The sequence below is a fragment of the Epinephelus moara genome, chromosome 5 (assembly GCF_006386435.1).
Source record: "Epinephelus moara isolate mb chromosome 5, YSFRI_EMoa_1.0, whole genome shotgun sequence".
Classification (NCBI taxonomy): Eukaryota; Metazoa; Chordata; class Actinopteri; order Perciformes; family Serranidae; genus Epinephelus; species Epinephelus moara.
Window position 1 is genome coordinate 25,027,560 of NC_065510.1, and position 12,523 is coordinate 25,040,082.

Genomic DNA, 12,523 nt, shown 5'->3' on the forward strand with positions numbered 1-12,523 from the left:
CTTTTAAAGTTTAATGGAAATTTGAACATCTACATTTCAATAACAATCAGGCAGACTCCATCTGCTGAGGAAGATTGTCCCAACAACAGACCATGCAGTGAGATTAAGTCAAGAAATTATTCTTTATATCTTTTTTTTAGAGCTCTAAAACTTTATTCCACAATACTGTGAATGTTCAGATTCTCAGTTAGTTTGGCATTTTTGCTAACACTTGTTGTTGAAGCCATGACCTCTGTTTGACCTCTCAGATGTAGTTACTGTTCCCGGGCTGTTTGTCCCTCTGACTGATAAGTTTATTCCTCTGAGCAAAAGGAAAACCATCTTGTAGTTTGTTTTGTCTTGGTGACCTGCTGATTAAAGGGATGTCCCTAATTTTAATATATCTGTATTTATGAGTTTGAGTTAAAGCCTGAAGCCAAAGACGCTGGTTGGTGTGTCTGTTTGTGCATTTCCTCTCTCAGCGAGGGGTTCGAAAGATGAAGGCATTCTGCTTTAAACTCTGATTTTTACAACCCGCAGATTTCCATTCGCCTCCACGGGTCATCACTGCAACGTTTGATCACATGTGGTGTCTTTTTGCTTTGTTTCTCCCTGCAGGGTGCAGGGTAAGAGGAAGAGGGACTCCTATGTCAGAGTTTTAGGATGGCCAGTGAAGGCTCCACTATTCCCAGCCCTGTCGTCCGCCAGATTGACAAGCAGTTCTTGATCTGCAGCATATGTCTGGACCGCTACGAAAACCCTAAAGTATTGCCCTGCCTACACACCTTCTGTGAGAGGTGAGTGGAGTCACCATGATGTTTCTGTCTTATGTTTTAATCCTGTGAACTTTGTATACTGGACAGGGATGTGTGTGTGCGTGCGTGTGTGTGTGTGTTGAAGTTTGAATGTGCAAACGAAGAGTGAACAAAAGTGTATTTTGTCCTGAATTTAAATGCACAGTTTGCATGTTTTCAGCATGAAAGTGATGCTGTGGCAGAAAGTGGGAGATGCAGTAATAATATTTTCTCAGTAGTGCAGCGCTTTGTAAATGTGAGTATTGTTTCACATGAGATGCGTCTCTGCTGTTGACTTGGGTGTGTTGGTGCCATCCTCTGTGACAACCAGCCTTTGTTTCTGACACAAGAGACAAACTGTGGACGGTGCCTGTCTGTCCCTTTTTACTCTGGTTGCTTTCGCAGAGTCATTAAGATGTCAGATTAAACAATACAGAAACTTCTCTCCTGGTATATCTGTTTCACTAATAAATGTCTGATATATATATATCTGAACAGATCACATTTTGCATCGTGGATCTTTTGTCTGGTTTGGCTTTGATTTTTTTCTTATCTGCCAGATAGCAACTATATTTAACCATATTCCATAATAGTCAAAGAGCACCTGAATGAATGTATAAACTGTAACACAGTGCTAAATCCTCAATGGCAGAAAGGCATTTTGGCACTGACCTGAAGCTTCCTCTGCTTTATTTCTGACCACAGCCACCATGATGCTTTGTGTGGTCTGTGCATTTGTGACCACTGCTCACTAATGTAATGCTGCTCTACAGTGACTTTCTTAAGTACATTATATACAATAATGCAGCCCAATACAACACGTCTGCTATAGATCTGTGGAGCTTATAATGGTGGTAGTAGTGGTGGTGTTATATTATACAGGAAGGTGTTTCTACTGTTTTTCTCCTCCATTAACATAAGAGAAAGTGAAAGAATACAGAAAGTGTTTCTAAATATTGTCGTGTCCAACCCTCTCTGACACAGTGTCATTATTATAAGATGGATTTATGGCAGGGACAATGTATTTGATTGTACCAGACTGTGCAGGTGAAGATGATAAATTAATAAGTAAGTAACCAGAGGTGGAAGAAGTGCTCAGATCTGTATTTAAAGGTCCAGTGTGTAGGATCTAGGGGGATATACAGGCAGAAATTACATATAATATTCACAGCTATGTTTTCATTAGTTTATAGTCACCCAATCTGGAAATCCATCGGTAAAAAAAACAACAAACGACAACAAAAAAAAATTCTTCCTTTACCTCTGGAGGCACTGCCCGTAGTTTTTCGACTAACGGAAGTGCAGGGGCCTCGGGGACAAGACTATTCAAGAGAAGGCTGAGACACGGGGTCAAACATGGGGGGATTGCACATGCACAGTGTAACTTGAGCTGCGATGCTGGAGGTTGACAGCAGGGGCGCTAGATAAAAAGTGCAGGATCCGCTCAGGCGATCAAGGAGTGCGCTTGGTGCGGTCTGCTTGGACTTTTGGACGGCGGCTGCCTGAAGTTGTCGGAATTGCATCTCTGTCATTCTCACCCACAACGCAGGCCACCAGTGACAGTCCAGTAATAAGCTGTGAAAATGACATGCATGCACATCCCCTTTATTCCGCGGTCTCACGCCATCTACTGAGCCTTTGAGGAAGTGCAGACCAGATTTTACTGCGCATGTGCAATCCCCCCATGTTTGACCCCGTGTCTTAGCCTTCTCTTGAATAGCCTTGCTCGGGGATCGCTCACCCCCTTCACTTCCGGCAGTGCCCCCAGTGTTACACTCCTACCTGCAACTCGAACCAAACGGCGGTAAAAACGTTGCCGCTAATGCCCTTTATTTCCTGTCGTGAGGAGTGGAAGGTGTGCTGGTGGATGCACAATGCTTGTAAGATGTGCTGCTGTTCATGTTTTTCACGTTGGCGAGACGGCGTTTTGGGTGGAGTGGTCGCCATGGATGCGGAGCTTGCTGTTCCTGTAGGTACACATTTCCTGGGGACACCTGCACGTCTCGTCCCCGCCCCTTCCATTGTGATTGGCTAAAGCGCAGCATCGTTCAACCTCAAAGAGGCCACTAAGGCCTACGTATTAGACCTTTAAGTAAAAGCTGAAATACCACAATGTATAAATACTCTGTTACAAGCAAAAGATCAACAGTTAAGTACAAGTACAAAAGTAGTGGCATCATAATATGCCTCAAAGTACCAAAAGTAAAAGTATTCCTTATTGCTTAATCAAATCAAATAAATATAGTGCAATAAAAAATACAGTATTTGCTCCCAAACTGTGGTGGAGTAGTATTCAAAAGTAGCTGAAAATGGAAGGACTCAAGTAAAGTACAAGTACCTCAAAACTGTACTGAAGTGCAGTACTCATGTAAATGTACTCAGCTGCTTTCCACTACTGTAAGTAACTCAGTTTGTAGTGATGTATTGTAAAACCCTTGTGGCATGTAAATACTTTCACCACTAGATGGCATCAAAGTCATTTTTACCAGAGTTCATTCACGTTTCAGGTCAAATAACTGATAATAAAAAGGTGCATTGTAGTGTTTGTTGAACGTGTTTCCATCTAAGGGTGGTTGAATAAAATGATAACTTAGAAAAAAGCAGTGCTGCGATTCTGACCAGGTCACTCTTGAGGAAATAAGGGACTTCCTCATCTACAAAAAGATCAGTAAACACAGATAAAACTTGCTGTAGGGACTTATAACTTTGAATCTATTGTAGCCTAAATCAGTCCTCAGTTTGTACAGTATACAGTTGAATCATTTCTCTCTCCTATGTCTCCTCAATGCAGCACATGCACACTGTACACCACCCACGCCTCTCTCCAGACTGTTTCTCTCACAGGATGCTCCCACTCCTTAACGTCCCCTCCTGGTCTCCTCCTCCAGGTGCCTGCAGAATTACATCCCTGCCCACAGCCTCACACTGTCGTGCCCCGTGTGCCGCCAGACCTCGATCCTGCCGGAGAAGGGTGTGGCGGCATTGCAGAATAACTTCTTCATCACCAACCTGATGGACGTGCTGCAGCGGGCGCCGGACAGCTGCAGCCAGGAGGCCGCCGCTCTCAACAACATCACCACCGTGGCTACAGGCCAGCTGCTCTCCTGCCCCAACCATGGAGGCAACGTAAGAGTCATACACACTGTCTGTGTGTCTGTCTGTTTCTGTCGTTTCATTTGACCTCCTCTCTCTCACACACACAAAAGTTAGTTATACCTAATGAAGTTCAGATCTATAAACCAAAACATCTGAACACCCAGCTGTTGTTTGTGTAGTGCACAGGTTTATAGGCTTTTTGAGGTTTCTAGCAGAACACAAATTGTTCTTCATTATCTATGACAGGACGTTTAAACATGCTAGCACAGCATTTTGTAATAAATAACTGTTGTCTAAGAAAACTGTTAAAGAATGGAAAATGGACAGCTTTGATATCAAGTTCATTGGTGACATCTTTTCAGTTTTGATTTTTGATATTAGATTATAGCTGTCTGTGAAAAAAACCCAAAACAACGATGTAAATATAAAAAAATAAACACAATTAAGAGTGTACATCTAGCTAGGGGCTCTGTGAGGCTGGGCTCTGAAATTCTACTATCAGAATTTCCATAAAGTCCAGTTACATTTCAAAAGTCTAGAAGAGCCGCATGATCAAATCATTCAAGCTAGCTGTAAGTCCTAAGGAACAGTGCTGGGCTTTGAAGCCAATTTTACTTAGTGGCCAAATGTGGAATTACAACTTTCAGGTCCGTCACATGATGCCATTGAGCCTATAAAGACTTTTTCACATAGACTTACTGTGAAAGAGACGTCTGTAAATCTGTAGATATACTTCTTTGCGCATCCTAACTACTACAAAATGACTTGTTTTAGTATCAGCATTTGATCCATGTAGTCCGAAAACATTTCAAAAGTCTAGAAATGCCATACAGCTAAATCATTTTATCCGCATTCGAGCTAGCGGAGCGCTAAACTGAAAGTTAGCCGCTTGGCAGCTGTCTCTAATGCACTTGCTCTATGGGCTCCATGATACGGAAGAACTATAATTTCATTTTTTGGCAGTCAAGCTTTTCTGGCATCATGTGCCACTGAGCAGCCGGTACATAGGCACAGTGGTGCTTTAAACTAAATGCTAACAGCACATTAACATGCTTACAATGACAATGCTAACACGCAAATGTTTAGCAGGTCTAGTGTTTGTTTACCATGTTCACCATTTGAGATTAGCATGTTAGCATGCATATATCTGCTAATAATTAAAACAAAATAAAAACTGAAAAAAACACTAAAAACAAATTACAGCTGAGCCAAATGGGAACTTCATCAGTTTTGCATGGATTTGGTTAAAGACCAAAGTATTGGACACAAAATTTGAAGATGGTGCTACAAGAAAGGGTCACCAGCGTTTTTAGAATTCATCTCATGGGGAACCAAAAATGTCAACCTGCTGGTGGCGCCAGAGGAAAAGTCAGGCAATCATCAAAGTCAGTGGGCTTCATCCTCTGGGAAAAAATGAGTGTCTGTTCAACAATTCATGGTTCAATCCAGATATTTTAGTCTGGATCAAAGTGATAGAGCGACCAAAGCTGCTGTCAGCCAAACTGCAAATGTGGCTAAAACATGTTGTTCTAAGCCTCAACCCTATATTTAAGTCTAATGTACTTTTTCCTGTTGCTTAGGTCATGGAGTTTTACTGTCCTCCGTGTGAGACTGCCATGTGTCAGGAGTGCACCAGTGGCGAACATGGAGAACACCCGACTGTGCCTCTCAAAGACGTAGTGGAACAACACAAGGCCTCGTTACAGGACCAGCTGGACTCTGTCAAGAAGAGGTACAACATTGTCTAGAAGAAATGCTGTCCTCATTTATGTACGTGCTGTGTCATATGACTGCTGACTCATTGTCTGAAAAATGTCCTCATTTCTCCGGTCCCTCTGCCGCTCCCAGGTTGCCAGAGATCGACTCAGCCCTGCAGACACTGTCAGAGATCCTGCAGCAGCTGACCAGTCAAAAGAGCTCCATTGAGGACGACATCCACACAACCTTTGATGAGCTGCAGAAGACTCTGAATGTCCGCAAGAGCGTTTTACTGATGGAGCTGGAAGTCAACTATGGCCTCAAGCAGAAGGTAAATAAATGTGTTCTGACAGATAGTGATCAGCTGACACATGCAGAGTGTAGCTTCAGTGTTTTACTGGGATGTTTGCTTCAGACTTTGGTCACAATAATGATGAGTGTTGTTTAAGTTTTGAGGCATTACGTTTTTGGGTTGTCCGTCCGTCCTATTCGAGTGAATGCGATATCTCAAGAACACCTTGAGGGAATTTTCTCAAATTTGGCACAAACATCCACGTGGACTCAAGAAAGAACTGATTCAAATTTAGTGGTTGAAAGTCAAAGGTCAAGGTCACTATGACCTCACAAAACATGTTTTGGCCATAACTCAGGCATTCTTCCTCTAATTATGACAAAATTTCACAAAAATGTCTAAAAGTGTAGCACCACTTTGTTGTTCGGTAGCATTCTCCAGTCCCTCTGGTTTGTGGGTAATAAGCGGGCAACAATTTCCCTTTTTTAACTTCTTTAATTCACACTAACATACGGCTGGTACGTCCAGCCTTCCTCTAACTCAACTGCAACATAAGTTAACCTGGGTCTGTTACAGTAACACCTGTCCCGCTCAAAACAATGTCAGATAGGAACTGTAGTTACCCTCACTTGAGGCTAAGGAGACATAAAGTAGTAACTTAAAGGTACACATGAAAATATATAAACAAAATAATAGTTGAAATGTCATGAATGATAAAGGAATAATTTCTGTATGTAGTAATACAAATTAAATCTATAAGTCAAAAATAAAAATGTGAAATTATTCCTGCTTAAATATTTATCTTTCCACAGCATTCTATGACACATAAATTAGAATGGTGACTAAAGTAAATAAAATAACCAAAACATAATGTGTGCAGTGACTGCAGTTACAATAGGATAGAATTATGAAGTGCTGACATTTTATATCCAAAAGGTCAAAGGTCAGCTTCACTGTGACCTCATGATGTTCTGCAAAAACACTTTTTGGCCATTAAGGAACATAAGGGAAGATATTTGGTCAGATACTAAAATGGTGACATTAATCTTGAAACTGCTGATTGTAAAGATCATCTGTGCTGCCAGGTTGAAGATGTGTTTGAAGCCTTCATGTTTTCACAGACATGGATGTAAACTGTAAGAGAAATGAGGCGGTAAATCTATTTTTTATCAGTGTGAAGCACCTTGCAGTCTTTGTCCACCTCTTCAATGGACTGTATTACCTGGAAGCTCTGATTTGTTCTTATGAGGAGATTTTTGAGTATATAATTTAAGTTAAATAATACAGAAAGCAACAATTAAAATAACCATTGTCCAAATTATAATCTATTTTTGGACAGCATTTATCACAGACTACTCCTCAGGCTGTTGTTGCTTATGTGTGTCAGGGGCTCAGCTGGTCTGGCAGGTGATTAACAGGCAGAAAGAGGGGGGTCGGGTGAGGCTGTTGCACCACCCAAATCCAGACAGCCAATCAGCCAATCTGGCTGAGAGCCTTCTGCCGCCCCCTCAGGGAGCTTCATCACATGGGCTGCTAATGATTTACAATTCACTGGCTGGTGCGCAGTCCAAACACTGGAGCCCAGGGGAAAGTCAGATATGTGACTTTGAGCTGTGTGGCTGCTGGTAGCTAGATGGAGCCACTGTACTGTGCTGTATGTAGACTTAGGGTGTGTCATGTGCAGAGAGGGAACACCATACAGCTCTGCTCCTCAAGCTGTAAACATCTCTTACTATGAAGCTTTATTCTTACAGTGTGTAAGGACAGTACGTCAGTTTTCAGAGCTTCAGAGAGTAAATGAGTATAAAGAGAAAGAGATTGTAGACGGTGTTTGGATGAAAGATTTGACTCCAGTCTGAGATAAATGGCTTCATGGCCTCTTATGTTGGAGAAGAAGAGGAGTGTGATTGTCAGATGCGGGTGAGTCTGTCTTGGTGCTTTAATGAGTGTGTGGTGATGTCACAGTAATAAAGAGGAGCAGTGAGGATCTGCTTAAGGTGCAATAGCAACAAATGACTTGTTTTATTGCTCCTCAAAGTATAGAATACTGAGAGATATAATGATCTAAATGTGACTTGCTAGTTTGTTATAAGCTAAAATGGTAACACTTTCTTATGTTACAAAACATAGCCTTAAGTAATTCATGACTATAATATTGAAAAGAAATTGAAATTGAAATTGAAATGTAAGAAATTGAATATAATATTCATAACTATGTTTTCATTAGTTTATATCCACCTGAAAATAGAAATAGTTGTGTTTTTGTTAACTTAAAATGAGCTGTTTATATCTACATACGGAGCAGGTCCTCTTCTATGGAGTCCGCCATGTTGTTTCTAATGTAGCCAAGAAAGGACAAACCAAACACGGGCTCCAAATTTTCATGTTTTTTCCTCTGCCACCATAACTCTCCTACATGCTTGGCACAAGGAAGAAGTTTCAGTTGGCTAGATGCCCCTAAATCTTACACACTAGAAATTTAGAAATTAAGGCATCATTATTTTTTTATTCGCAATTGAACTCATTAAATCCTGCTACTTCCAACTAAGAAATATCACCAAAATCAAATCAGCTGTGTCCTTTTCTGACTTAGAAAAGCTTACTCATGCTTTTGTTTTCTCGCATCTGAACTACTGCAATGCATTGTTTACGTGCCTCAGTAAATCTTCAGTAGCTTGGCTTCAACTAATACAAAATGCTGCAGCTCGTGTTTTAACTGGGACAAATCGTAGGTCACATATCACCCCAATTCTCGCCTCCCTCCATTGGTTGCCCGTTAACTTCGGAATTGATTTTAAGATTAATTTAATAACTTTTAAAGCTCAACATAGTCATATAGCTGAGCTTCTGACTACCTACGCTCCAAGTCGTGACCTTAGATCAAGGCTGGTAACTAGAGGTGACCAGACTTTTGCCGTCAAGGCCCCGGGGCTCTAGAATTCTCTGCCTGAGGAGATCAGGCTCACTAGCACATTACCTGTTTTTAAATAGTTGCTTAAAACATATTTTTATAGGAAAGCTTTCCCTTTTAATGCCTGACTTGTAACTTTTGTTTTTTATTTACTTTGTATTGTTTTGTTGTCTTATTTTCATGCACTTTGTGAAGAACTTTGTAACCTCATTTAGATAAGTGCTATACAAATAAATATTATTATATTATTATTAAACGAGACCTTTAATGCATGAATTACTGCAGTGTGTATCATGAATTCCTGCTGTTCGACATACAGACCAGGGTTGTAAAATTTGCACCAGCCGGTAAAATATGCAGGCGGCTGTTAGATTTGTTTCACTCATCAGTCAAAAAGTGCAAAAACAGAACAAAAACAATAGTAATCTATTGAGTAGCTGATAGATTTTGTAATCCACCAGCCACAGTGGCAGGTGGACAAAAAAAAGTTAATTTCCAACCCTGATTGGGACGTCAGCAATTAAATTAGGTAATATAATAAATGAACACTCAGTGGATCATCAGTGAATAAGTTACTTTGCACATGTATTTATATGTAAACTGCACCAGTGTCTGCAACAGTAATTTCACAGACAGATCTCTGCAAGTCAACAAAGGATGATGTGATAGTCATCTGTTTGTTTCTACATGCAGAATCACGAGAATGTAGGCCAACATGTACCAAATGAGCTCAGATCCTATTCCTGTAACGGTGGAAAGTCAGCAGTTGTACTGTATTTTCATACAGTTGTTGATCACATAGGGGAATTCTTTTTTCTCTGTGGTGGGTTTGTCTGTTTTTAGTTGTGGTGGGACAACCACAAGCTAACCCTGCTGGCCCCTGGTGTGTGTATGTGTGTACTAGGTGCTCCAAGCCCAGCTGGACAGCCTGCTGCAGGGCCAGGAGGGCATCAACAGCAGCTGTAACTTCACTGAACAGGCCCTGAGCCATGGCACCGAGGCCGAGGTGCTGCTGGTGAAGAAACAGATGAGCGAGCGTCTCATTGAGCTGGCCAGCCAGGAGCTTCCTCTGCAGCCCGGGGAGAATGACCAGCTGGACTTCCTCGTGGAGACAGAGGGACTAAAGAAGTCCATCCACAACCTGGGCACTATTTTAACGACTAACGCCGTGGCCTCTGAGACTGTGGCCACAGGTGAAGGGTTACGACACTGTGTGGTGGGGGTCCCCACGTCCATCACCATAACCACTAAGGACAAAGATGGAGAGCTGTGTAAGATGGGCAACGCAGTCATCACAGCTGACATGTCCTCATCTGACGGTAGCAAAGGTGAAGGGGAGATACTGGACAACAAGAATGGCACTTACGAGTACCTGTTCTCAGCTCCTAAAGAGGGGACTTTTAGTTTATCACTGCGTCTGTATGACCAACATATCAAAGGAAGCCCCTTTAAGATAAAGGCCACCAAATCCATAGATGTGTCACCAACTTCAGACGGCATCAAGAAGAGGCTGAAGTCTCCGGGCAGTGGTCACATCAAGCAGAAGGCCATCAAGAGGCCGGCCAGTATGTACAGCACAGGGAGGAGGAAAGAGAACCCAATCGAGGACGACCTCATCTTCAGGATCGGTAAGAAAGCTGCAGACCGGCAGCTTAGATGATGTGGTTAATGTCGGAGAGAAAAGTGACACGTTTATGCGCCACTCCATGTCAGTGTCCTGATTCAGTCTACTAATATATCTCATGTTTTTTTTAGGCACAAAGGGAAGAAACAAAGGAGAGTTCACTAATCTGCAGGGAGTGGCTGCCTCTTCTCTGGGAAAGGTCCTGATAGCAGACAGCAACAACCAGTGTGTCCAGGTAAACATCACTTCCTGTGCTCAAGATGCTGCTCTCAGCCTTCAGACAGAGCCATATGTTAGAGGGTGTAGGGGGAGCTCTTTGGTAGAGCACTATAAAATGTTTGGACCTCCCTGGTGTATGCAGTATTCTCTTGTAGAGCCTTGTTAGTTGAAAGAGCTCGACACCAAATAGATGCATTTAAAATCCATTTTTTATTTTTACATCTTCAACATGTTTTGTGTGATGCAGATTTTCTCCAACGATGGCCAGTTCAAAAGCCGCTTTGGCGTGCGAGGCAGGACTCCGGGTCAACTGCAGCGACCGACGGGGGTGGCCATCCACCCAAATGGTGACATCATCATTGCAGACTACGACAACAAGTGGGTCAGCATCTTCTCAAGTGAAGGAAAGTTTAAGGTAAGGTGATATAGAGTTAGAAGATCAAAATAACTACACTTGATCTGAACTGTGCACCCCTCGTCTCCATGTTGGTGTTTTACCAAAGGAAGAACAATAATAGCAGAGATATAACCACAGAAGTTTTCCGTTCACCCTCTGTACCTTTTCACAATGACTCTTTTGAATTAGACTTTTTCAATAATTCAAACAGAAAACAGGTGCATGACTGTACATGCCCCGCCCTGATTAACATCTCTGAGTCATTTGCAATTTTCACACCTCATTGGCCAGTGTCTGGAGGATTAAGAGATGCACATGTGCAGATTTTCACTTCCCCCTCAAGTCTCTTTCACAGACACACTGATGCTGAATTACTAAAGAAAGTGCAGATTTGATTGTGAACAGTTTTAGCCTCGTGCTTTGGATGCTTTGATAGAAGTTGTGTTATTTTCCTACTTACAGTTACAGCAGGGTTGCAACCGCAGACCATAAGATACTAACATGTTCCAGTTAGGTCATCCTGTGGTTTATTCACTGAATACAACCCTTCTCTCAATCACTGTAACAGAACTATTTCCCACACTATCTCTGTCTGTCTATCTGTAGTGTGTGTGGGATATTTAGTTTTGCACATTGCTAACTAAGTCACTTGTAAAACAGTTTTTAAAGGGGCTCTGTATGTTTAGAAAACAGGAATGACAATCCTGTGAGCATGAGGCAAGACTGATACAACAAACTGGTATAATATACATTTACTCTGATTTTTACTTATACTGCTGTTTGTCTAAATTTATGAAATATGTGATTAAAACTTGAGACATGTAAACTCTGTGACTCCAGAACAAGATCGGCTCAGGGAAGCTGATGGGCCCTAAAGGCGTGTCGGTGGACAGGAACGGCCACATCATCGTGGTGGACAACAAGGCCTGCTGCGTCTTTATCTTCCAGCTCAACGGCAAGCTGGTCACCAAGTTCGGTAACCGTGGCAACGGCGACAGGCAGTTTGCAGGTACACTCAATGGTAATATGTGCACTGCCCCTCCTACAGTCTTTCTCCGACCAGCTCACACCTGCATGTGGAATGAGGACGAATGTCAAACCAGGAGCCATCAAGATCCCATCATCCTTCACTTCTGATTATGTTTTTATTTATATATATATTGTTTAGACAGAAGTTCTGTTAAAAAATATGGCAGACTTAAAGGGTTATTACACAGAATAATAACTCAACTGTCCTAAAAACAGCATGTAGTGCCACCGATCATGGTCTAAATAAGTTTTAACAATTTTGTTTTGTCATTAAATTCATTTGGCAACTTATTAAATTGCATGTCTTCTAAAAACATATGTCATGAGGTTGTTTTCTAAACCGAACTGCTGCTGTTTCATTTATGACAAAACGGCATATATCTGAGACTTTGCTGTCTGTCTTTTTTAAGGGCCTCACTTTGCTGCTGTCAACAACAACAATGAAATCATTGTGACAGATTTCCACAACCACTCAGTCAAGGTA

At 41.8% G+C, this 12,523-nt stretch overlaps 1 protein-coding gene across 5 annotated transcripts in view; it reads left to right on the forward strand.

Annotated features, from left to right (window-relative positions):
• trim2a (tripartite motif containing 2a) overlaps positions 1-12,523 on the forward strand; it is a 42,879-nt gene that overhangs the window by 26,906 nt on the left and 3,450 nt on the right. For 3 of the 5 annotated variants that reach the window (XM_050044396.1, XM_050044395.1, XM_050044397.1), the window contains exons 2-10: positions 598-776; positions 3,662-3,899; positions 5,450-5,601; positions 5,718-5,898; positions 9,675-10,398; positions 10,526-10,629; positions 10,861-11,028; positions 11,851-12,031; positions 12,450-12,520. In XM_050044396.1, the coding sequence (XP_049900353.1) occupies positions 643-776; positions 3,662-3,899; positions 5,450-5,601; positions 5,718-5,898; positions 9,675-10,398; positions 10,526-10,629; positions 10,861-11,028; positions 11,851-12,031; positions 12,450-12,520 (1,953 nt within the window). In that variant the 5' untranslated portion in view covers positions 598-642. Of the gene's footprint in view, positions 1-597; positions 777-3,564; positions 3,900-5,449; positions 5,602-5,717; positions 5,899-9,674; positions 10,399-10,525; positions 10,630-10,860; positions 11,029-11,850; positions 12,032-12,449; positions 12,521-12,523 lie in introns of those variants that run through there. The other 2 variants (XM_050044399.1, XM_050044400.1) reach the window with 2 other exon arrangements.